This window comes from Aureococcus anophagefferens (assembly GCF_000186865.1).
Source record: "Aureococcus anophagefferens unplaced genomic scaffold AURANscaffold_12, whole genome shotgun sequence".
In the NCBI taxonomy this organism is placed as follows: domain Eukaryota; class Pelagophyceae; order Pelagomonadales; family Pelagomonadaceae; genus Aureococcus; species Aureococcus anophagefferens.
Genome location: NW_008705572.1, coordinates 970,843 through 994,768, shown reverse-complemented (window position 1 = coordinate 994,768; position 23,926 = coordinate 970,843). Strand labels below are relative to the sequence as shown.

The 23,926-nt window shown below is 71.0% G+C and overlaps 8 protein-coding genes across 8 annotated transcripts in view; 3 read left to right on the top strand and 5 right to left on the bottom strand.

The window, feature by feature from the left end:
• The window catches only part of AURANDRAFT_64979 (hypothetical protein), a gene marked incomplete at both ends in the record, with an annotated part of 3,837 nt that extends 3,117 nt beyond the window's left edge, over positions 1-720 (bottom strand). The window contains one exon of the mRNA XM_009039674.1: positions 91-720. Coding sequence (XP_009037922.1) covers positions 91-720 — 630 coding nt within the window. The remainder of the gene's footprint in view (positions 1-90) is intronic.
• A 2,562-nt stretch (positions 721-3,282) lies between these two features.
• AURANDRAFT_27709 (hypothetical protein) lies at positions 3,283-3,645 on the top strand (the record flags this gene model as incomplete). The annotated part of the gene is made up of 1 exon (XM_009039765.1): positions 3,283-3,645. A coding segment is annotated over one exon (363 nt), but the record flags the coding sequence as incomplete, so codon positions are not given.
• Positions 3,646-11,568: 7,923 nt separating this feature from the next.
• Positions 11,569-12,201, top strand: AURANDRAFT_27935 (hypothetical protein; the record flags this gene model as incomplete). The annotated part of the gene is made up of 1 exon (XM_009039766.1): positions 11,569-12,201. One exon carries the CDS (start codon positions 11,569-11,571, stop codon positions 12,199-12,201), a length of 633 nt encoding a protein of 210 aa, XP_009038014.1.
• A 52-nt stretch (positions 12,202-12,253) lies between these two features.
• AURANDRAFT_28049 (hypothetical protein) lies at positions 12,254-13,213 on the bottom strand (the record flags this gene model as incomplete). The annotated part of the gene is made up of 1 exon (XM_009039673.1): positions 12,254-13,213. The coding sequence occupies one exon, from the start codon at positions 13,211-13,213 to the stop codon at positions 12,254-12,256; it is 960 nt and encodes a 319-aa protein (XP_009037921.1).
• Positions 13,214-14,375: 1,162 nt separating this feature from the next.
• AURANDRAFT_64976 (hypothetical protein) lies at positions 14,376-16,225 on the bottom strand (the record flags this gene model as incomplete). Its single annotated transcript, XM_009039672.1, has 2 exons — positions 14,376-15,190; positions 15,358-16,225. The coding sequence occupies 2 exons, from the start codon at positions 16,223-16,225 to the stop codon at positions 14,376-14,378; spliced, it is 1,683 nt and encodes a 560-aa protein (XP_009037920.1).
• Positions 16,226-16,535: 310 nt separating this feature from the next.
• AURANDRAFT_64975 (hypothetical protein) lies at positions 16,536-17,387 on the bottom strand (the record flags this gene model as incomplete). The annotated part of the gene is made up of 1 exon (XM_009039671.1): positions 16,536-17,387. One exon carries the CDS (start codon positions 17,385-17,387, stop codon positions 16,536-16,538), a length of 852 nt encoding a protein of 283 aa, XP_009037919.1.
• A 392-nt stretch (positions 17,388-17,779) lies between these two features.
• AURANDRAFT_64974 (hypothetical protein) lies at positions 17,780-19,132 on the top strand (the record flags this gene model as incomplete). Its single annotated transcript, XM_009039767.1, has 1 exon — positions 17,780-19,132. The coding sequence occupies one exon, from the start codon at positions 17,780-17,782 to the stop codon at positions 19,130-19,132; it is 1,353 nt and encodes a 450-aa protein (XP_009038015.1).
• A 2,725-nt stretch (positions 19,133-21,857) lies between these two features.
• On the bottom strand, positions 21,858-22,355 carry AURANDRAFT_13960 (hypothetical protein; the record flags this gene model as incomplete). Its single annotated transcript, XM_009039670.1, has 1 exon — positions 21,858-22,355. A coding segment is annotated over one exon (498 nt), but the record flags the coding sequence as incomplete, so codon positions are not given.
• Positions 22,356-23,926: the final 1,571 nt, after the last annotated feature.

Genomic DNA, 23,926 nt, shown 5'->3' with positions numbered 1-23,926 from the left:
GTGCGCCGCGCGCGCGCCCGCGAGCGCCTCGCGCGCGCCGGCGCCCGCGGCCTCGGCCGCGGCGAGGGCCTCGCGCAGCCCCGCGACGACCGCGCCGCCGCGGTCCGCCTCGTCCCTCGACGCGTCGCGGAGCTCGCGGAGCTTCCCGTTCTCGGCGAGGAGGCCGTCGCGGAGCGCGGCGAACTCCAGGCCCTTGAGGCGCAGCTCCTCGCGCGCGACGCGCGCGGCGCCCCGCGCCTCGTCGACGAGCGCCGCCTCGCGCTTGACGCGCGCCTCGGACGCGTCGAGCAGCTCCGCGTTTTTGGCGCGCGTCTCCTCCAGCCGCCGTCTCAGGTCGTCGAGCTCGGTCTCGAGGTCCGCGGCGCGCTCGAGGCCCGCGAGCGGGTCGCGGCTTCGGAGCTCCGCGTTCTCGCGGCGCAGCGCCGCGACCTCGGCGCCGACCTCGTCGAGGAGCGCGGACTCGGCGTCGAGCTCCGCGAGCTCCGCGCGCCCGAACTCCGACACGGTCCGCGCGTTCGCCGGCCGCTCGGGCTCGAGCGGGTAGGGCGCCGCGGCGGACAGCGCCTCCTCGATGGCGTCGATGGCCTCGATGGACGCCTCGGCCGACGCCGCGTGCGCGCTCTGGCGTATGCTCCGCGACCGCTCCGACGGCGACACGAGCAGGCTCGGCGCCTCCCGGCGCTCGTCGTCGCCGTAGGTCGCCTCGAGGTCCCGGTCCATCGCGGCGCAGCGCTGTGCGGCTGCCTCGCTGCCGCCGCGCGGTGCGCTTGGTGGTGGAACTAGGGGCTGCCCGAGCCGCGCGCTGCAAGATCGATCGTTTTAGCCATCTTGCGGCTGGTGGTGAAGAAGTTCCCGGGCGCTCGCGCAGCTCTGTATTGGCGAAAGCAACTTAGAAGTCTATGGCAGTTTGAAGTCTCTGGCTACGGTATTGGCAACCCTAGTGAGTGCGGGTCGATTTTCTCCGCCCAGGTCGTAAGGAGCGGATAGGGCACCACCGCGCCAGTGCGAGCGTACTCGCAGTCTTCGTCCAGAGTGTAGTGCACTTTGTTCGCGAGCTCATTGAAGACGATCGTCATCTCAGAAGAATTGAGATCGGCGATAAAGCCACTAGGGTTGTATGAGGCTCCAGGGGCCGGTCGCACGGCTCGCTTCGAATTCAAAGATGTCATGAGATCCAGCCTGTCAACAGTCCCTCCTCCTGCCGGATTGTGCGTCGTAGTGAGAACAGCTGCAAATGTCGTGGTTTCTTCCCCCTCGCAACACGAATGAAGTTGCGTGTTTCTGCCCTCAGCCTCGAAATTGTAGTGTTGAGCGGGGTCATTGTAACTTCCGATGCACTCGTCAAACTCAAAACGTCCCATGAAGAACATCGCTTGATCATTATCGCGTACAGCGACGACGTAGAACTCGAGCCGACGGAAGACTCGGGGGTCTGGATCGGCTCCATCAACGATGAGAACGGATAGGAAGTCCCGCATCGCGTCCCACGATTCAGACACATCGGACCAGAAACGAGAGAGATCAAGAGAAACAGATTGACCCCGATGTTCTCCTTTGACGTCACCCTCCCAGAGCATGCGTCCGCCATCGACTACGCGGACGAAATAAGTAAAACCGGCGTCCGGCCGAGCCATCTGCGTCGCTTTGGTCATGACGGGTTGCTGATCTGTGAAATGAGTCGCGAGCCAGCGGCGGCGTTGCTGCGATTTGAGCCGTGCGATCGCTTCGAGCTCCAGCGCGCGCGCCGGACTCAGTAGGGCTACGTCTCGAGACTGCGCGAGTTTTCGCCACGCGCCGCCGTCCAGCAACGCTCCGCGGACGTCCGCAGCACACGTGCTCAAGGCACCGAGCGAGCTGGCGCTCAGAAACGGAAAGAGCTCCGACCGCATCATGGCCAGCACCGCGTTCGGTGCCGTGCGCGCGCGCGTCCTGCTGTCGTCTCCGCTCTCGGGCGGCGCGGAGGCCTCCATGCGCCGCGCGATGTCGCTAGGCTTGTCGCGCACGACGTAGCGGACGACGCCGACGAAGCGGGCGGAGGTCGACGAGGACTCGACGCAGACGGCGGTCGACGAGGACTCGACGCAGACGGCGGTCGACGAGGACTCGACGCAGACGGCGGTCGACGAGGACTCGACGCGGACGGCACTCGAGGCGCCAGGCGCTCCCGGCCGCCGCGAGATAATGGTGCATCTATGTTGTAGTTCAACATGCAGAATTAATCAACGCGGGTGTGCTGCCGCAATCAAGCTAGCGGGTGCGCCCGCGGCGGCGGCCATGTCGTCGGTGAAGAACCTGCGGCGGCGGCGCGAGGCCGTGCTGCGACGGCGGACGGCCCCCGAGGAGCGGCGAAAGAAGGACGAGGAGCGCGACGACGAGGAGGACGAGGGCGAGGCCTTCGACGACGACGACGACGACGAGGAGAGCCGGCTGTCGCCGCGGTCGGGCTACGCGCAGCAGAAGCAGAACGCGGAGCAGCTGATCCTGCAGCTCGTGACGCACCTGGACAAGTTCCACGTCGAGGAGATGCACGCGCAGTTCCGCGAGAAGGACGAGATCGTCGGCATGATGGACTTCGTGCGCATCGTGAAGAACATCCTGCCGAGCTACATCCTGAAGCCGAAGCACAAGCGCGACCAGCAGAAGTCGGCGAGCGAGATGGCGGGCCTGTCGATCATCCGCGACGAGGCGGAGCTCGTGCGGAATCTGGTCGAGCTGTTCCACGAGATCGACGTCAACGGCGACGGCGACGTCGAGTGGGAGGAGTTCACGCGCTTCATCGTGGAGAAGGCGCGGCTCTTCAAGGAGCAGAACGCGCTGGAGCGCATCCCGGCCTACGCCCACGTGCCGACGCCCGCGGAGAAGCTCGAGAAGAACCCCGGGGGCCTCAACGCGCCGCGGCACCGGAACCTCATCGACAAGATCTGCAAGATCCCGGACCAGCACCTCCTCGCCGTCAGCGAGCAGCACTCGAACGTCGTCCAGCTCTACGACGCCCGCGACGGCGGCTGGCAGACGTCCCTGAAGACGAACGCGGTGCCGCTCGCGCTGTCGTACGTCGAGCCGCAGCAGTCGCTCCTCGTCGCCTGCTCGGACATGACCATGTCCCAGTGGCTGCTGACGCCGGACCACGTGAACAACACGGCGCGCTTCAAGGAGAAGGCGCGCTGGCCGACGCCGGACACGCTCATGTGCCTCACGTGGGCCGACGCGCAGCGCTACGCGTACAGCGGGTCCACGGCGGGCACGATCCACGCGTGGGACCTCGCGGAGCGCGAGATGAAGATGGCGCTCCACGGCCACGAGGACATCATCATGGAGGTGCTCCACATCAAGTACCTGGACAACATCGTCTCCGCGAGTTTGGACACGACGGTCCGCGTCTGGGACACGTACACGGAGAAGCAGTCCACGCTGCTCCGGGGCCACGCCAAGGGCGTCAACGCCCTCGCCTACAACAGCGAGCACCGCTTCCTCATCTCCGCGGGCTTCGACCACGACGCGTTCGTCTGGAGCCCCTTCGTGTCGACGCTGTTGTACAAGCTCAAGGGCCACCGCGCGGCGCTCGTGGGCTGCCACGCCGTCGAGGGCACGCACGAGCTCGTCACGGCCGACTGCCACGGCGTGCTCAAGCTCTGGGACCTGCGCAACTTCCAGTGCATGCAGACGTTCACGAGCGCGCACGAGCCGGGCGACCTCGACGACCTCAAGGGCTTCCAGGCCTTCACGCACTGCCAGCTGCCGCCCAAGGACCCGAACCAGGACATGATGGACTACCGCGTCGTCGCCGGCACGAAGAAGCTCTTCTTCTTCGACCAGCACCGCGTCCGCAAGGAGCCCGTGACCGACGACCTGCCGCTGAGGCTCGTGCTCCTCAACGAGGTGTCGCTCACGCTCTTGGTGGTCAGCGACCGGAGCGTCAAGATCTGGGACGCCATTTTGGGCACGCTCAAGCGCGCCTACCTCGACCTGAGCCCCGCGGACATCACCGCGGTCTGCCTCGACGACCGCCGCCGCAAGTTCTTCGTCGGCAACTCCGCGGGCGCGATCACGTGCCACAACTACCAGAACGGCGCCTGCATGAAGAAGTTCCCGCCCTTCCCCGGCAACGCCCGCGTCGTCACCGTCGCCTACGTCTTCGCGCTCAAGGGCCTCGTCGCGGCCGCGGCGACGGGCACGATCCGCGTCTACGACGAGAAGGAGCTCGAGGTCTGCGCGGTCCTGCGCCAGTTCGACGAGGCCTACACGCACCGCGCGGAGCTGAGCCTCATGGCCCACCACGAGGCCGGCGCCATCGCCGCGACGGCCGCGGGCGCGTCCATCGAGGGCATCCGCATCTGGGACTCGGACACGGCCAAGTGCGACTCCGTGCTCAAGACGCGGGGCTACGTCGTCCTCGCGCTGGGCTTCCTCGAGCCCTACCCGCTGCTCTACGTCTGCTCCAGCGACGGCATGATCCGCATCTGGGGCGTCCAGCCGGGGTCGAAGATCGCGGGCGTCTGCCTCGTGGGCATCCCGAACAAGCCGCCGAAGGGCTCGTACTACGAGTTCTTCGACGAGGACGCCGGCGACGACGAGAACGGCGACGGCGCGGCGCGGTCCGCGCCGCCCCACTCGTCGCGGCCGAGGCTCCTGCCGCCCTGGGCGCCGCGGAACCCGAAGCGGACGCACACGGAGCCCAGCGGCGACGCGGGCCTGCCCGAGGGCGTCGCGGCCGGCGCGACGCCCGTGTCCGCCGCGGGCTTCGACGCGACGCGGAACCATTTGTACGTGGGGGACGAGCTCGGGAACCTGCGGTGCTTCGACCTGAGCCTCTGCCTCGCGCTGCTCGAGCTCGGCGTGCCGGACGCGTCCTACGCGATCGCGCGGTCTCCCTGCGCGCCGGCCATCGCGCCGCTCCGCGCGGACGCCGACGGCCGCGAGCTCGCGCCCGAGGTGCCCGACGTCGACGTCGAGGCGGCGCTGGAGGCGGCGCTGGGCGAGGACTGGCGCGGCCGGCTCGGCGCGGCGCCCGAGGCCGAGCCGGGCGCGGCCGTCGCCGTGGACCGCGCGCTCCACGAGCACCACCTCCTCAAGCCCCACGAGCTGCGGGCCTACGAGGCGCAGAACGCGTCGACGTCCGACTCCTGGACCATCGACGACATCCTGAAGAGCCCGCGGCTCGACCCGGACGACGCCGTGCGGCCCCTGCTGCCCGAGGCGCTCTGTCGCCTCGTCTGGGCCGTCGAGTACGCCCACGAGGAGGCCATCCTGAGCGTCGGCTGCTGCGGCGACCCGTCCGCCGTCGTCACGGCGGGCCTGGACCGCTGCGTGCGCATGTGGGACGGCGCGGGCTCGTTCCGCGGCGTGCTCCTCCAGGGCCTCGCGCCGGGGTCCACGAACCCCTGCTGGAGTTTAGATTTGGACGTCGCGGCGCGGGAGAACAAGGACAAGGCGCGCACGACGACCGTCGTCGACGCCCTCGAGGAGTTCGAGCGCGCCGCGCGCGCGACGGAGAAGCGCGGCTCTTTGAAGTTGAAGCGGCGCGAGTCGCAGCTGTCCTACCGCCTCGAGAAGGCCAAGGAGCTCGCCGTGTCCATGCAGGACGCCGCCGAGGGCCGCACGGGCGGCAACTCCGTGTCCACGGACACGCTCAACACGTCGTCGACGACGAAGCTGAGCCCGCCGACGGACGCGCGCATGCACTCGCGCGTCCGCTCCGCGCTGAGCGACGTCAAGTCCATGCACACGGCGGAGCCCCCCGTGAGCGACGGCCTCTTGAGCGAGTCGAGCTCCTGGCAGAGCAGCCAGCAGGGCCGCGAGCCCCGGCGCCGGTCGTCGCTCCAGGGCCGCCGCGCGGACGCGCTCTCGCCCAAGCCGTCCGTGATGACGTCGGCGTCGACGGCGGACCTCTTCCACGGCTCGACGCTGTCCAACGCGACGCCCGCGCCGGGCTCCCGCAAGCACGGCGGCTCCATCAACAACGAGCGCGGTACGCCCGCGACGCCCCTCGGGAAGCAGATCCTCGACCACAAGTCGGACAAGAAGCCCCGCTCCAACTTCCTCTCCGTCGTCCCGCCGCTCCCGGACCTCCAGCGCCTCGGGCCCGAAGCCCAAAAGAGCCTCGACAACCTCACGCTCGCGCTCCACATGGCATAAGCCGCGTCGTCGCTAGGAGCGCGCGCCGGGCCACCGCCACCCGCGGGGCGACTCGCGGAGCGCGCCGGCCTTCTCCGACGCGCGCGACTTCGCGGCCGCGCCGCCGGAGACGAGGACGTTGCCTACCGTGTCGCCGGCGTAGAGGACGCCCTCGGCCGTGAGGTGGAGGCACCGGATGCTCGCGAGGCCGCAGTAGTCGTGCGCGTCGGGCTCGAGCACGACGACGGGCCAGGCCGCCGCGACGTCGAAGACCCGCACGCGCTGGTCGTCCGCGCCCGTGACGGCCCGATCCGCGAGGAGCGCCACGGCCCCCACCCTCGGTTTCCCGCCGCTCGCCGACCGGTGGCGGTAGCGCGCGACCGCGCGGACGCCTTCGCGCGACACGCGCCAGAGCACGGCCAGGCCGTCCCAGCCGCCGCTCAGCGCGCGGCCCCCGTCGAGTGCGATGCCGGCGATGGGCCCGTCGTGGCCCGGCCGCGACTCCGCGAGCGCCCCCGCGGGCCCCCCGGCCTTGGGCGCGCGGAGGTCGACGAGCGCGAGGCCGTGGGCCCGCGTCGAGACGACGACGGCGTCCGCGCCGACCGCGGCGCACGCGGCCGGGACAGTCGCGAAGAGCCAGCTCGGCGGAGGGCTCGCGCGCGAGCCCCCGAAGCAGACGCCGGACGCGGCGAAGTCGCCGTCGCGTTCGCGCGCGAAGACGGCGACGGCGCCGTCGGCGTAGAGGACGGCGAGCTTCGCGCCGTCGGCCGTCGCGCAGGCCGCCTGGGCCGTGCCCCGGGACGCGCCGCCGAGGCGCTGGTTCCAGGGCGCGCCGCGCGCGAGGCAGCTCGCGTGCACCGCGCGGCCCGCGCCGACGAGCAAAAGCCGGCGGCGCGCGCCGCCGGGGCCGTCTACCGTCGCGAGGTCCGCGAAGCCCACGGCGGACCGGTGCCGCGACACGGCGCCCACGAGGTCGTAGCCCTTCGACCGCCGCGCGCGCCAGAGCTGGACGCGGTGGTCTGGCGACGCCGTGACGCACCAGCGCGCGTCGACGGCGAGCACGACCTCGCTCGCGATGCTGTTCGACGGCTTGCTCGCGGACGCGAGCGTCCGGAGCGGCGCGCGGCCGACGCGCCGCGCGCACCGGCACCGCGCGCGGAACTCGTCGTCGACGGGCGGCCGGTCGTCGATCTCCTTGCCCGGCGTCGGCGAGGCGAGGGGCCGGCAGAACGCGCGCAGCGGTGCGAGCCGCGACCTACCAAGTGCGATGGGGTCGGATTTCTTCACATCTTCAGGCAAAATTCACGCGAAAAAACACTCCTGTCGCTCGACGCTGGCCGCGACGCCGCGTCGACGCGCTCGCGCTCGCCGCGCGGCGCGCCGAAATCCCGCAGGTAGAGCCGCTTCCACGCCTCGTCGGCGGCGACCTCCTCGAAGGCGCCGCGGCAGCTCGCCTCGAGCGCGAGGAGCGCCGCGATGTCGAGGAACGCCGCGACGAGCCGCGTCGTCGCCACGAGATCCCGCGCGGAGCCGCCGGGCTGGTCCGCGCTCACGGCCGCGACGAGCTTGGCCCGGGCCGCGGCGATGCTGGACCGGCGCAGCCGCAGGCCGAGGACCGACGCGGCGCCGAGCACGCCGTCGAGGACGTAGACGACGACGAGGATGATCGTGATCCGGAGCCCCCAGGTCGCAGAGACGCCGACGACCGCGACCAGGTAGGCGCTCATCTGCGCCCGCGTCGACGCTCGACCGGCGGCGCCGAGGGCGGATGCGACCGCGCCCATGCTAGCTCATCTGCCTGGTTGCGTCGAGAGGCAGCCCCATGCTCACCTGAGCATCCATGCTCATGGATGAGCCACCTCACCTAAAAGGTCAACATCCTTGCTTGACCAAGTCCTTGGAGTTAACCTCGGCCCAGCAGCCCGTGAGGATGCGATGGCCAGCCAACGGGAAAGCTCGTTCATCAGTCAAACAATGCGCTACCACGCTTCGGGCGGCGACCTGGACGCGTTTGTCGTGTTGGAAAAGGACGGAAATTGTGGTGTGCGCATCGATCATCATCCGCATGGAGCGTCTCTCCTGCATTACGCAGCGGAAAAGGGCTGGTGCTCGGCCATAAAGTGGCTTCTCGACCGCGGCGCCGACGTCCACTTCGGTCAGCGATCCCGCCGCTGGAAGCCACTGCACGCTGCCGCTCATCTCGGCCGATGTGACGCAGCAGTCCTGCTGCTCGACGCGGGCGCGCGAGTCAACGACCGCGACCATTTGGAAAACACTGCGCTCCACCTCGCAGCTTGGGAGGATGAGCCCAAGATGTGCAAGCTTCTGCTGAGTCGCGGCGCATCGCTGGACGCCCGCGATCAGGACGGCGACGACCCCGAGACCCTCGCGCGAGTCTGCGACTGTACGACCGCGGCCGACCTCCTCGCCGCCGTCCGCGCCGCGGGCGGCTGGCTGCCGTGGCTCGACGCCCCGCGCACGGAGCTCCTCGCCCTCCGCCAGCGACTCCCGGCCCTCCGCGATCGCGGCCGCGCGGCGTCGTCGGCGAGCGTGCGCGCGCACGAGTGGCTCTTCCTGAAGGCGCCCGACGACGTGTTCTCGCACGTCCTCGCCTTCTGGCGCAGCCCTCGCGACGATTAAAATTGTTAGCTCGCGTGGACCGCGGGCGTGAGGGTCTCGTCGATGTCGAAGACGCAGACGAGGGCCATGTGGTCCGAGGGGAAGAGGGAGTTGGGGAGCCAGGTGCCCGGCTCCTTCCACTTCGTCTCGGCGTCCTCGGTGCCGAGGGACTTGAGCTCGCTCTCCGTGCCGTCGTCGTCGTCGTCGTCGTAGGACGCGTAGCTCGACACGCCGGACGCGGACGTGCCCTTGGACGCGGCCGTCTGCGGCCGGCTGTCGACCTCGATGGCCTTGGGGATGCGCAGCGCGGGCACGGGGAGCACGGCGACGGGCGTGAGGACGTGGCGGCTCGTGAAGATGTAGTCGACGCAGGCCGTGCGCCGCTCGGCCGTGATCGTGTAGTGCGGGTCGCCGCCCGCGAGCGCGTAGGCGGACGCGACGCCGACGCGGTTGTCCTCGGGCACGTCGCCCTCGAAGTAGCGGTCCAGGTTCAGCCGCTCCGTGATGCGCGCGACGGCGCCCTTGGCCGCGGACCGGATGGACACCTCGCGGCCCACGGCGCCGCGGCGCCGGTGCTCCTGGGGCCGCTTCGCGTCCCACTGCTCCTCCTCGGACCGCGTCGCGCGGACCGTGACCTGGCCGTCGTTGCCTTTGCGCGCGTTCGCCGCGCCCGTGAATTTGCCGTTGTGCCGCGGCGAGATGCCCGTGGCGCTGTAGTAGGGGTGCCTCCTCGCGTCGTTGTCCGCCTGGCGCGCGGCCGCGATGGCCCGCTCGTCCGTCGCGAGGCGCGCCTGGAGGCGCACCTCGGGGTCGCGGCTCGCGAGGCGCGGGTCGATGCCCCCCTCCTCGATCTTCGCCCGCATGGCCTCGAGGAGCTCGAGCTCGCGGACCGCGCCGAGCTCGCCCTTGACGCGCCGCGTCGCCTCCAGCGCCTTCTTGTCGACGAGGCCCCGCTCGTGGACGACGGCGACGGCGTAGGGTAGACTCAAGTCCTCGCCGACGGCGCGCTGGCGCAGCACCTCCTTGCACGTCAGCAGCAGCCGCGGCGCGGCGCCGCAGAGCGCGGCCTGGCGCCTGTCCTCGACGTCCGCGGCCTTGTCGCGCTCCAGGTCGTCGTCGTCCTCGCTCGAGCTCGACTCGTCGTCGTCGCCCTCGCCCTCGTTGGACGCCTCGAGGTAGACGCCGCTCTCCGCGATGGAGTCCGCGCGGCTCAGGCGGCTCGCCTGAGACGCGCCGTCCGCGGCCGTCGCCTCGGACTCGGACTCGCTCGGCGGCGGCGGCTCCGCGGGCCTCCGGATCTCCTTCGTGTAGGTCTGCGTCGCGAAGGGCGCGCTCGGCGCGCTCCAGGCGCCGACGCCCATGGAGCTCTCGCCCGCGACGCGAAACTCGTACGCGACGCCCGACGCCAGGCCCGCGACGATGGTCCGGTACAGGGGGTCGCGCACCGTGCGCCGCAGGGACGTGCCCGGCCGCACCGTCGTCTTGTAGTGCGTGCAGTCCTGCTCGGAGACGACCAGCGGCTCGCTCCAGCCCAGCGTCCGCGACCCGCCGACGCGGAACGACACGCGGTACGACTCCACGGGCGGGTCGAGGCGCTCCGTGTTCACGAAGGCGGGCTCCCAGGACACCTCGGCCGACGTCGGCGACGCGGACCCGGCGCCGATGCCCAGGAAGTCGCCGCGGACGCCCGGCGGCGGCGGCGGCACCGGCGGCCGCGGCACGGAGGGGAGCACGCCGTTGTGCATGAGCTCGTACGCGTCGGAGCCCGGCGTCGCGTGCATCGTGCCCCCTAGGACGACGGGGTGCTGGAAGTCGCTGTTGAAGCGCTCGACGCACTTGACGAGGTAGCGCGTCTGCAGGAGCCGCACGGCCTCCTCGTCGCTCCAGTTCTTGCGGAGCGCGTCGGACCGGCGGTCGCTGATCTCGTCCTCGTCGTCGGGGTTCGCCTCGTAGGCGTCGCCCGCGTGGCCCCCGGCGAGCTGGAAGGAGCCCACGACCAACGCGCTCGTCAGCGTCGTGTCGTTGAAGGGGATGACGTTCACCAGGAGCCCGACGTCGTCGCGCGCGGACGCCTTGACGGCGAGCGCGGGCGTCTTCGCGATGCCCGCGGCCTCGTGGAAGCGCACGACGGCGCTGTGGACGAGCTGGAAGCTCGACCGCCGCCAGCCCACGAGCACACCGTCGACGTCGTCGTCGTCGGGCGCGCGGCCGCCGCCGGACCACGACGCGCGGCGCCGCTCGTACATGGTGTCGTAACCCAAGCCGCTGAGCTGGGGCCGCCACCAGTCGTAGTCGTCGACGTCCTGGAGGCACACGAGGTCGCAGCCGCGGCGGCCGATCTCCGCCGCGAGGCGCTGCCGCCGGAAGGACCACGTGAGCACCGACGCCTTCGACCGGCCGTGCATCGACTCCGCGTGGCAGCGCGCGAGCACGTTGTACGAGAGCACGGACACGCGGCTCTTGCCCGCCTGGGACTCGCGGGCGACGACGGTGTCGCCGAAGCCCGCGAGCAGGTCCCCGTCGGAGACGTCGAGCCACTGGAGCTGCCGGTCCAGATCGGCGTTGTCGTGCTCGCCCTCGTAGCTGCCCGTCGTCGGCCGGCTCTGGTCGTGGAAGATGGCCTCCTTCCGCATGGAGTCGTGCAGGTGGTCGCGGATGTCCATGGAGCCCATGGCGGTCAGGGCTGCGTCTCAGGCGCCCATGCCAACGCTACGAGTCAACACGAGCCTGCGCCGGGCGAAGGTGCCGCATCTCACAGCTCCCGCCGCGCGCCTGCGCCGCGCTCCTCGTCGTCGCGTCGCGACTCGGGCGCGCCGGCGCGGAAACGTCACCGCGATGGCCGACGCCGACCTCCAGCTCTTCTCGTCGACGAAGGAGCGGCGGCGCTACACGGACCTCGCCGACTTTTACGCCATCATCAAGGCCACGGAGCACCTCGAGAAGGCCTACGCGCGCGACGCCATCGACGAGGCGCGCTACGAGAAGGCGTGCCTCAAGCTCATCTCCCAGTTCAAGAGCAGCGAATCAGCATTAAAGCTCGGCGGCGGCATCGAGGACGCGTCGTCGTTCATCGCCGAGTGGCGGATGGACTGCCCGCGCGCGCGCGACCGCCTCGTCCGCTGCGGCGCGCCCGCGACGGTGCTCCACGCGACGGACGCGGGCGACGCGAGCGAGACCGTGCGCGTCGCCGAGTGCGTCCAGCACTTCATCACGGCCATGGACGCGCTCAAGCTCGACCAGCGCGCCGTCGACGAGGTCCAGCCGCTCGTCGCGGACCTCGCCGCGGGCCTCGGGCGCGTGCCCCACGTGCCCTGCGCGGCGGGCAAGGCGGCTTTAGCAAAATGGCTCGTCCAGCTCAACGCGATGCGCGCGTCCGCGGAGATCGACGACGAGCAGGCGCGGCAGCTGAGCTTCGACCTCGACTGCGCCTACTCCGAGTTCCACCGGGACCTCGCGGGCCGCCACTAGCGTACGAAGGTGTAACGAGCAGCGGGCGGGGGCGGCGTCGCGGCGGCGGGCGTCACGTGTCGTGGACCCAGTCCACGCGGACCTTGTTCCGGCCCTTGAGGTACCGGTCGATGTCCATCGCGGCGATGCAGCCGTCGGAGGCGGCGACGACGACCTGCTTGAAGGGCGTGTTGCGGATGTCGCCGATGGCGTAGACGCCCGGCATGGACGTGGCCATGTTGTCGTCGACGGCGACGCCGCCGTCGTCCCTGAACTCGACCTGGCCCGTCTGGAGGAAGTCCGTGATGGGCTTCGAGCCCGACATGTAGATGAAGCAGCCTTCGACGGGCAGCAGCAGCTCGTCCTCGCCGCGGGGCTTGATGGTCACGCCCGTGACGCCCGAGGCGTCGCCCTCGACGGCCTTCATCGCGGTCCGCGGCCAGTGCTTGACGTTGTCGAGCCCGATGAGCTCCCAGGCCTCCGCGTCGTCGGCCTTGGGCTCGTTGGACGTGATCCAGTGCACCGTGGACGCGAACTTGGTGAGGAACGTCGCCTCCTCGATCGCGTCCGTGTGCGTGCCGACGACGGCGACCTCGGACTCGCGGTAGAACGCGCCGTCGCACGTCGCGCAGTAGGACACGCCCTTGCCCAGGTACTCGCCCTCGCCGGCGAAGGACGGCGGCCGGCCCATGGCCCCCGTGGCCAGCACCAGCGCGCGCGCCTTGATCGTCGCGTCGGGCGTGTAGACCATCTTGAACTCGCCGTCCGTGTCGACCATGAAGACCTGCGCGCGCCGGTAGTCCGTGCCGTAGGACACGGCCTGGTCCCGCATCTGGTCCAGGAGCTCCGTGCCCGTCATGGACTTGTCCACGCCCGGGTAGTTGGCGATGTGCGACGTGATCGCGAGCGCGCCGACGGCCGGGTTCTTGTCGACGATGACCGTCTTGAGGTCCGCGCGGCTCGTGTAGAGGGCGCAGGTGCAGCCCGCGGGGCCCCCGCCGACGATGACGACGTCGCACTCCACCTCCTCCATCATGGCCAGGGCGCCGGGCCGCCGCGCGCCGCCGGGCCGCCGCCGGCCGCAGCTCTGTCGTAACCTCCGCGATGATGCGCGCGCGCCGCCGAGCGACGCCGGGGGCCGCACGACGAGGCCCGACGCGACGCCCGCGAGGGCGCCCAGGGCCAGGAGCAGCATCTTGCCCATGGCGGGGCGCGCGTCGACTCAGTCACGCTCCGATCCGCGCACCTCGAGCTGATCGGTGCCTGGTTGAGCCCGTCTCGTGGTCGAGCAACATATGGTGCACTTTTGTATGCAACCACCGGCAGCAAGCTTGCGGCAGGCTCAAGGGGGGGGTGACGGGAAATGAATTCCGACTTCCGCGACGCCAATATCCAAGCAATCCTGGGTTCCTACTCGGAGGTGGTAACTGACGGGGATCCTGTCCTAAAATCTGGGGCTGGGACCGCGTTTGGACGCGCCTGGGAGGCGTCGAATCGAGCAAAAGCTGGGTTTTCATTGGTCGAAATCCTCGGACAAAAAGATCGCGGGCGGCGTCGAGAGCTCGGGCCGCCTGGAGAGGCTGTGGGCGCGTCCGTCGGCGCTCTGTGCGCGTCCCTCCCGGCCTGGGCGGTGGCGACGAAGGCCTCGTACCCCTGGGCGACCTCTGAGGTGCTTTGGTTGCGGAACTCGCACGTTTCGACGCGCGCCGGGGCGTTCGAAGGCCGTCTCCCAGTGGCGGCAGTCCTTCGCGCGCCGCTCGGGCGACGCCAACGCAGCGTCGCACGCAGCTGGTCGAGCCCGGCACTCGTCTAGTATGTCGTGACGCGTACGACAGCGACATGCTCTGCGCGGCGACCGGATTCACTCGTGGCGCCGAGGAAACGCTCCGGAACTACCGAGGACGTCTTTGAGCGGCGGCGGGTCGACGAACACGCCGGACATGCTGCGGCTGAGCCCATCACGCGGGCCCGTACCACCCATGGACTGGATCGGACGCGCAAACGCGGGCTCTGGGCTGGATCTGCGGCCGACAGGGCCCCGTAAGCTGACGCGGCTCGCGTGGCCTCGGGACGCCGCGGTCGCCACTGGTGCGATCGCGCGGCCGCCGCCCCGATTAAACTACGTCGAGGAGTCCTTTAGGGTGCTAGGACGACCGTTCTCGGATTGCTTGGGAAACGGTGTTCACCGCGTCGCGCTAGGGCGCCCTAGGGGGTCCGTCTCCGGGACGGTCTCCCCCCCCGTGCAGGCTCGCGAAGCCCGGCGCGGGCGGGCAGGCGGCGCCCGACGGCGGCGGCGCGAGGTGGCGCGCCGTGAGGTCCGGCCGGTCGAGCAGCCGCGGCGCGACGCGGTCGGTCATGAGGCGCGCGACGTCGTCGAGGTCCGCGGTCATGGGCCCGCTGTAGGACCCCTGGGCCATGGAGGCGAAGAGCTGGGAGTCCGCCGACGCCGCGGCGGCCCAGTAGTAGGGCGCGGGCCAGGGCTCTTTGCCCACGCGCTCGTGGAGCGACGGGCCCTTCTTGCCCTGGGCGCCCGCGTAGTAGCCGAGCTCCACGAGCAGCGTGTCCGGCTGGACGAAGATGACGTTCGCCAGGGCCGCGCCGTGGGGCGCGATGACGACGTGGGCCCGCCGCCAGACCGCCGCGCTCGACGCGAGCGTGTGCTCCTTGCCGACGAAGACGCGGACGTTCACGGCGCACGCGCGGGGCGCGAGCGCGCCGTCGAGCGCGGCCAGCACGCGCTTCACCATGGCGTCGTGGTTCTTCACGGACCGCGTCCGCGCGTCCTGGCGCGACACGATGAGCACCTCGACGACGCAGGCCGCGGTCCGCGCGGGCACGGACCCTCCGAGGTGCGGGATCTCGCGCGTGTTCGGCTCCGGGTCCGGGCACGCGGACAACAGGCGGCTCACGTAGGTCCGGTTCAGGGCGAGCTGGAAGGCGCAGGTCTCCTCGCCGCCGAGCGTGTACCAGCCCGTGGACACGTGGTCCGGGAAGATGGGCACGGCCTCGCCTGGGCAGCAAAAGGGTGCGAAATTCCCAACTTCAAAGGCTCCTATCTCGGTCGTTTTCCGCTCGTTTCGGCTGATTTTTGGACGAGCGATCATCTCTTGGAGCGCTCTCGAAGCGTGGGTGCTGTTTCCGAAACGCGCGCGCGCGGAACACTCACGTTGAAGCGACGTTGAATCACCCTTTTGCTGCCCTGGGCCTCGCCGGCGAAGAAGACGCTGTCGCGCGGATCCCTGGGCTTGAAGATCGTCGACCCCGTCTTCCGGATGGGCACGTAGCGGATCTTGAGCTCGTCCGGGATCATGCGCCGCCGCGCGAGCATGGCGACCCACTCGCGCCAGAGCCGCGAGTCGTGCACGAGGAGCGTCGTGGAGTTGGCGGGCACGTGGCGCGCGATCCGCAGCAGCCGCGGGAACTGGTTGATGTTGTGGGCCACCTCGTCGGGGTAGACCCCGAAGGCGTGGGCGACGTGGCCGTCGACGAGCGTCGGGTGGGGCCGCGCGTTCCGCGCGTCCCGCTTCAAATTGAGGTGCACGGGGTACGCGCGGTCGCCGTCGCCGACGACGCAGCTCCCGGGCCCGTTGTGGCCGAGCTCGACGTAGGCGCCGGGCCCGGACACGCGGCCGACGAACTGCTTCGCCGCGCAGCCGCTCCAGCGGTTCGCGTCGCGCCAGGGCTGGAACTTGGGGCCGTGGCCCTCGGGCGCGGGGCAGACCCGGGCCCACCGCTGGCCCTGCTTCGCGCCGCCGGTCTTGCCGTGGGCCTTCCAGTGCAGGTCGCACCATTTCTGCTTCTCCTCGTCGCTCGAGAAGGGCAGCACCTCGCGGTCGGCGAAGACGCCCTGCTGCGGCCGCTGCGACGCGACGACGTAGCCCCCGGGGTAGTCGTCGATGTTGACGACGTTTTTTTGTTGCGGCTTCGCGCCGCCGCCCGCGGCGGCGCCGCCGCCGCCGCGGCCGCCGCGGCGCCCGCCGCCGCCGGGGCCGCAGCGGGCGACGCCGAGTACGACGAGGCACCGCACGGCAGCGGAAGCTGCCATGTTCGAACCGGCGGGCTGTTGAGTAAGGCCAAGGGCCTTCCTTGACGACTGGCATCATATTACACAAAATAAAGATATGATATTTCCTTTTACATAAACTTTACCGGATCAAAGCCGTAAGTTACGACGTAAGCATGTTGAAGTATCTTGAAGCCTGTATTGCCAACCTTGGACTCGAGACGATGGCCCATGTTCGAACCGGCGGGCAGCTATCGTTGAGCTCATCGTGCCTGCCGTGTTGGCCTCGTCGAGTTTTTTTTACAGCGGCCTGGCAAGCAGGGGGTCTGAACTCCCGCACGTTACGCGCGCGTCATCGCGCGGTCTGCCGCTCCGGCAGGGGCGCCGCCCGGATCGCGTCCCGCAGCGCCGCCTCCGCGTCGCCGTCGTCGACGAGGTGGCACCGCGGCCGGTCCTGGACGGCCACGGGGCACTGGGAGAAGCAGGGCGTGTCGAGCGCCTCGTCCACGGCCAGCGGGGGCGGCGCGACACCGAACGAGAACGTGCACGAGAAGTCCTCGTAGTCGGGCTCCATGAGCAAGGGCAACCCCATGTCCTCGCCGAAGAAGCGCTGCGTCGGGATCTTGCACAGATTCACGCACGCGGACGCGCAGCCGCCGGCCTCCAAAAAGCGGCAGCGCTCGACGACGAGCTTCTGGTGCGCGCCGTCGCCCCAGGTCGCGTCCGGCGTCTCGACGTCGCCGACGGTGGACGCGCCCATGAGCCAGTAGGAGCAGGCCCGGGTCACCCACGCGTTCAACTTCGCCGAGTAGGGCCGGAAGACTTCGTGCGCGAAGAGCTGGCGGTACGCGTCGTAGAGGGGCTCGACGCGGAAGCCGTTCGCGGGCGAGACCATGGGCGGGAAGCACCGCCGGAGGATGCGCCGCCCGGCGGCCTGCGCCGCGCGCGGGCTCGGCCCGCGCGCGTTCAGCACGCGCACCTCCTCGATGAGGCCCTCGAAGTCGTCGCTGCCGTGGCGCGCGTCGCCGCCCAGCTCCTCGCGCACGCGCGCCGTGAAGACGCGCATGAAGAACCGGTCGAGGAGGCCGGAGTCGTCGATGAAAGGAGTTGGCGTCTGCGGGCCCGTTTTTTTAAGCGGAGGTGTCGCGCATCGCAGCGCGGTGGTGGTGGCGCAGGCGAGCCATGCGTTCAGGAGGCGCCGCATGGCTAGCTGGCGCCGCCGGCTACGGCGCGGGTGGCGGCAGGCCTCAACCCAACTGAGGAGTGCGATGGACTTGCTGGCACCACAAAGGCTCGCCCTGTGGTGATGGCCTAGGCGCGCACGCAGAGCAGTGGCTGGCGCGGCGCCGGCGACGGCGCGGGTGGCGGACTTCAACAAGAGCTCAATCTCCATGCGAGGCGCAATGATTGCCACAAAACCCAATTATTGACACGCCTGTCACAAGTCCTCACCGTCGTGTGATGGCCTAGGCGCGCACGCAGAGCAGTGCGCCAGCGCGGACTTCATCTGAGGCGCACATGCAAACAATGCAAAGCGCCGACACTGCGTTCTGAAGCGTACAAACGACAACGCAGGCTCCTAAACACACACACACAATGGAGCACCACGACGCCGCGTTCTGGGACGCCGAGTACGCGTCGGGCGCGCTCGGCGAGCGGGCCTTCGACTGGCTCTTCGACTTTGCGGAGCTGGGCGAGGCGCGCTGGCGCGCGCTGCTGGGCCCCGCGGGCGGCCGCGTCGCCGTCGTCGGCTGCGGCCACGCGTCGCTGTCCGCGTCCGTCGCGGCGCTGGGCTACGACACGGTGTCCATGGACAGCTCGGCGACGGTCATCGCGGCCATGCGCGCCGCGCACCCGGCGCTGGCGTGGGAGGTCCGCGACGCGCGCGACCTGCCGCCGCGGAGCTTCGACGTCGTCCTCGACAAGGCGTGCCTCGACGCCGTGCTCTGCTACGCGGACGCCTCCGCCGCCGACGCCTGCGTCGCGTCCTACGCGCGCGCGTTGCGGCCCGGCGGGCGGCTCGTCGTCTTCGCGTGCGCGCGCGAGCACGGCGGCGCGGACAACGACGGCTACGGCGGCGGCGCGCCGCGCGCGCTCGCGCTCGTCGAAACGCGCTTCCGCGACGTCGCCGTCGAGGAGCTCGCGGCGAGCCGGAGCATCGCGCCGACCTACGACGACGTGCGGCCGACGCACTACGCGCAGATCGTCGCCCGCGCGCCCGCGGATGATCCGGAGGCGCCGCCGCCCGCCGCGCCGCCGCCGCCGCGGGAGCCCCACCTCGACGACTACGCCGCGCCGCCGCCGCGGGAGCCCCACATCGACGACTACGACGCGTACTACAGTGGCGCGCTCACGGACGGCCCGCCGGACCCGCACGACGCGTTCTGCTCCTGGGCCGCGCTCGCGCCCAAGTTCGCGGCGGCCGTCGCTCCGCTCGGCGCGCGGCCGCGCGTGCTCGAGGTCGGCCACGGCCTCAGCGACGTCGGCGCGGGGCTCGCGGCCGTGGCGGACTACTGCGGCGTCGACGCCGTGCCCGCGTGCGTCGACCTCCAGCGGTCGCGGTTTCCGGACCTGCGCCTCGCGGTCGCGGACGCGCGGGAACTCGGGGCCGCGGACGGCTTCCTCGCGCGCGCCTGGGGCGAGCCCCACGCCGACGTCGTTTTCGACAAGGGCACCTTCGACGCGCTCTTCTTGTACGCGGACCCGGAGAGCGCGGTGCGCGCGTACCTCGGCGGCGCGCGGCGGCTTCTCGCCGCGCGGCGCGGCGTCCTCGTCGTCGTCGGCTGCGCGCGGACGGACGGCATCCTCCAGGGCACGGGCGCGCCGCGGCTCCGGGACTACCTCGACGCCGGCGGCTGGCGCGTCGACGCGCAGGAGGAGATCCTCTCGGACGTCGGCGCGGGCGAGCGCACCTTCGACTGGATCGTCGCGGCCCCGCCGCCCGACTAGCGTCCCTGGATTAAGGGCGCTTACCAGTAGTCCCGCGCGCTTCCGACGGCGAAGCCGCTCAGCGGGATCTCCAATATCGTGGGCGGCCGCAGCATGGGCACGTCGTCGTATTTGCCGGACTTCTCCATGAGGCGGAAGCCCGTGATCATCGGCGTGCCCGTTTCCGACGCCGCGTTGCAGAACAAAGTGCCCGGGTGGTCCCGGGAGATGCACAACCGGTAACCGTCCTCGGACGCGTGCTGCTTCGCGTGGACGTGACCGAAAACGCAGAGCGCGACGGGCTTCCGCTCCATGGCCCTCGCGAGCTGCGCGCAGCCGACGCGCCGCTGCCGCTCGACGATGTCCATGATGCCGAACGGTGGGCCGTGGACGACGACGACACTCGGCCGGTCCGCGTGGGCCAGGAGCGCGCGCCAGCGGTCGTACGTCTTCGACGTCTCGCGCGCGAGGAGCGTGTTGTGGCAGGCGAGGCACTCCTGCGGGTCCGCGCCGAGGTTCGTCTGGACCCGCGGCGTCAGCGGGCTGCCCAGCACGCGCAGGTCGCCGAAGCCGCCGGCGACGAGCGGCACCGCGACGTCGACGAACGAGTCGCGCAGGAGGTGGACGCGGCCGCGGCCGCCGACGAGGACGCGCTCGACGGCGTCGACGGCCTCGCGCGCCGTCCGCCCCCAGGGCCGCCGCCGCTCCGTCTTCTCGAAGGGCATGGCATCCAGGAGCTTGCAGGACACGCAGTCGTCGTCGTCGCAGAGGAGCCCGTCGTGGTTGCCGCCGATGACGACGACGTGGCAGCGCGGCCGCGCCGCCGTGATCGCCTCGAACAGCGCGGCCCACTCGTCGACGGACGCCCGCTCCTTCTGCTCGCCCGTCTCGAGCACGCCCCTGGCCCGCCGGTCGATGCCTCGGCCCGTCTCGCGCGCGAGCTCGTCGTTCTGCTCGAGGCCCAGGTCGCCGGCGAAGACGACGAGGCCGACGTCGTCGGGGGCGGCGACGTCGAACCACTCCGCGAGCGTCACGCGCCGCCGCGCGGCGCCCGCGCCGACGAAGATGCTCTTGTCGTTGTGGTGCCGGTGGAGGTCGCCCATGGCGACGACGCGCACGGTGTCGCCCTCGGCGGAGATGCGCACCACGGGCGAGTCTTCGTCCTCGTCGTCCGTCTCCTCGGGCTCGCCGTCCCAGTCGTGGCAGGCTTTCCACGCCTCGACGACGACGCGGCGCGGCGCCCGCGGCGCGTCCGGCTCCGTCCCGGCCTGCGAGTCCGAGGTCCGCGCGTCGCCGCCGGCCTCGGTCTGCGAGTCCGACGCGAAGGTCCGCGCGTCGCCGCAAGCGTCCATCTGCGAATCCGAGAGCGAGTACTCCTGCGTGTCGACCTGCGTGTTCTCGTCCTGCGTCGCCTCGTTCTCGACGTTCTCGCGGCGCGTCTCCAGATCCTCGGTGCGCCGCTGCTTCTTCCGCGCGGGCTCCGCGGCCTCCTCGGGCGCCGGCGGCGCCGGCGGCGGCGGCGGCGGCGGCGGGTCGTGGCGCGGTGTTGCGCAGACGAAGCACGCCAGAGAGGATTCTTGGTCGTTTAAAACAGTACATGTGGCGCAAGCCCACGGCATGGCGACGGCGTCGCAGAGCAAGGCGCCCGCGAACGCTCGGCAGGGCACAGCACGATCCCTCGTCTCGATCGATCGAGCGTCGGCAATATTCGTCGGCAATCAAGTTGAGGTCAAGTTTACCCCATGGGCGCGGTCAGGAAGTACTGGACGACGGCGTTGAAGTAGTGCTTCGAGTACAACGTCTCCTTGTCGAGGTCGCCGTGGTCGTCGCTCGGGAGCATGGCGCCGCAGACGACGACCGAGAGCCGCGCGGGCGTGAGGAGGTTCCGGTCCGCGGACGCCAGCAGCTCCTTGAAGAAGGCGACGACGTAGACGAACGTGTTGTAGTGCGCGTCGGGCAGCGCCGCGAGGAAGTCGGCGCCCCAGGCCCGCAAGCCCTGGGCGTCGGCGAGCTCCTTCTCCGGCAGCAGCGCCGCGGGGACGACGGGCCGCGCGAGCGCCGACAAAAACGACGTGAGCGCGGACGCGAGCGCGTGCGCGCCGACGTCCGGCAGGGGCGCCGACGCGTCGAGGGCGCGGCGCACGGCGTCGACGTCGGCCTCGGGCCCGGCCTCGAAGAAGAGGTTCGCCGCGTCGCGCTTCGCGGACAAGGCGTCGACGAGGCGGTACAACTCGCGCGGCACGGGCGCGGCGACGGTCGCGTCGTCCCGGTCCGCGCCCCGGCCGCACAAATCCGCGAGGTCCCGGCCCCAGGCGCTCGGCACCCAGGTGCCCGCGAACTTGACGTAGCGGTCGCCCGGCGCGCGCTCGACGTGCAGGACGAGCACCTCCGCGAGCGCGTCGACGGCCGCGTTGAGCCGCCGCGCGGCCCGCGTGCGCACTCGTACCACCACGTCGACGAGGGCGACGTCGCCGGGGAGCAGCGTGCCGCGCGTCCGCGACAGGGCCAGCCAGTCCTTGCGGAGCCGCGGCCGCGGCGCCGCGTCGAGCGACGCGCCCGCGCCGTCGAAGGCCCGGCCGACGAAGCGCCAGTGCGCCGGCGCCTCGCCGACGTTCTTCAGGGCGATGGTGCGCACGACTTTCTGGCCGTAGCGCACGTCGCCGAGGTCCACGAGGCCCGGGAGCGGCCGCTTCCTCGAGGACGCGTAGCGGTCGCCGTCGCCGGGGACGTCGTCCAGCAATTCGCACGACACCTCCGGCGGCCGAGACGCGTCGAGCCCGTCGAGGGCCGCGATCACCGCGCGCTCGACGGCGCGCTTCTTCGCCGGAAGGACCTCGAGCACGCGCGCGCGCAGGCTCGCGCGCACGGGCTTGTGGTCCGACGGCTCGAGGCTCATGTCCGAGTCGTAGTCCTCGAGCGCGACGGCGCGCCGGCTCTTCCAGAGCACGCGGTCGCACCAGGCCGGCGCCCGTAACTTCTTCTCCGGCCGCTGCTCGAGGCGGCTCGTCCCCGCCTCGTACTTGTAGGTCACGGGGAAGCCGATGGGGCCCTCGTCGAAGCCCGCGAAGACGCGGCCCGCGGCCCGCTCCAGGTTCAGCTGGTCGTTCGCGAGGAGGAACGCGTCGTCGCGCGCCTCAGCCCGCGCGAAGCACTCCGCCGTCGCGATGCCCTCGCGGACGCGGTAGTTCAGATCGCCCAACCAGAAGACGACGTCGTGGTCGAGGATCCGCCGCGGCGGCGGCGCCGGCGCGGGCGCGGGCGGCGCGGACGGCCGGTCGTGGTCGAGGATCCGCCGCGGCGGCGGCGGCGGCGCGGGCGCGGGCGGCGCGGACGGCCGGTCGGGCGCGCGCGGCGGCAGGGGCGGCGCGTCGTCGCTCTGGGCCGTCGCGGGCGTGGGCGTCGACACGTCGTCGACGTTGCGGAACTCGACCTTGGCGCAGATGGCCGCGACGTCCGCGTTCCGGCCCTCGACGTTCCCCCGGTGCGCCGCGAGGTGCGCCGACACCTGGGCAGGAAAAGGGTGCGAAATTCTCAATTTCAAAGGCTCCTTTCTCGGCCGGTTTCCACTCGTTTCGGCTGATTTTTGGACGAGCGATCATCTCTCGGAGCGCTCTCGAAGCGTGGATGCTTTTCCTAGAACGCGCGCGCGCGAAACACTCACGTTGAAGCGACGTTGAATCACCCTTTTGCTGCCCTGGCCGACACGACGCAGACGGTCGTGTCGAACGCCCGGAAGCGCACGGCGCAGCCGCCCTTGTTGCCGAGCATGCCCATGACGCCGACGCCCGCGGAGCCGTCGTCGACCTGCGAGCACTTCGCCGCGGAGAAGCCGCCGGGCCTCGCGGGCTCGGAACGCGCGAAGACGGCGAGGAAGACGCCGACGAGGTGGCGGCTCGCGAGCCGCTCGTAGCGCACGCCGCCCGGGAGCCGGGCCAGCGCCGCCTCGAGCATGGCCACCCACGCGTCCGCGCGCTTCGCGGACTTGCCCTCGGTGAGCACGTTCGCCGCCGTGAGGTCGACCATCTCCTGGGCGCCGACGGCGTAGACGTCCGCCGGCCCGCCGCCGCAGGCGAGCCAGGGGGTGAGGTCGAGGTCGAGGGTGGGCATGTTCTTGCCGTTGGCGTTCCACGTGCCGCAGACCACCCGGATGTCGTGGACCTCGGCGAACTGGTCCAGGCGCGCCTCGAGCTCGTCCTCGATCCACTCCCGCCGCAGGAACGCGACGGACGCCTCGCTGTCGCCCTCGCTGCCGACGACGCCGTCGTCGACGAGCGCCATCACCGGCGGCGCGGCGGCGGCCTCTCCACGAGCTCACACCAAGTGCTCACCACAGCTCACACCACACTCGAGCCACAGCTCACCACATGCTTGCTCACTTTTGGGCACTTCACTCACCTTCAACATGAAGTGCAACTTGCGACAGCCCTCGTCTTTTTACAGGTCCACGGGGTCGCGCTGCTGCCTCCGGAGGGCCTTCATCATGGGCGTCTGGAGCTTGGCGTTGGCCGTGGAGATGAGCTTGGGCGCCGTCTTGCCGACGGGGTCGAAGCCGTAGGTGGAGAAGAAGTGGGGGCTCGCGGTGGGCGTGTTCGGCGTGATGACGGCGTTGTTCTGCTTCCAGCGCATGAAGGGCGTGAGCTTGACGAGGCCCGGCTCGCGGGGCGCCGTCTTGCTCCGGAGCGGCGACGAGAGGCGCTGCGCGCTCTTCGCGGCCTCGGCGCGGAACGAGACGCCGCCGAGCGGCCGCGCGGCGACGGGGCTGGCCGCGCCGTCGCTCGGCGAGTGGGCCGCGGACGTCAGGCTCGAGCCGTCGTC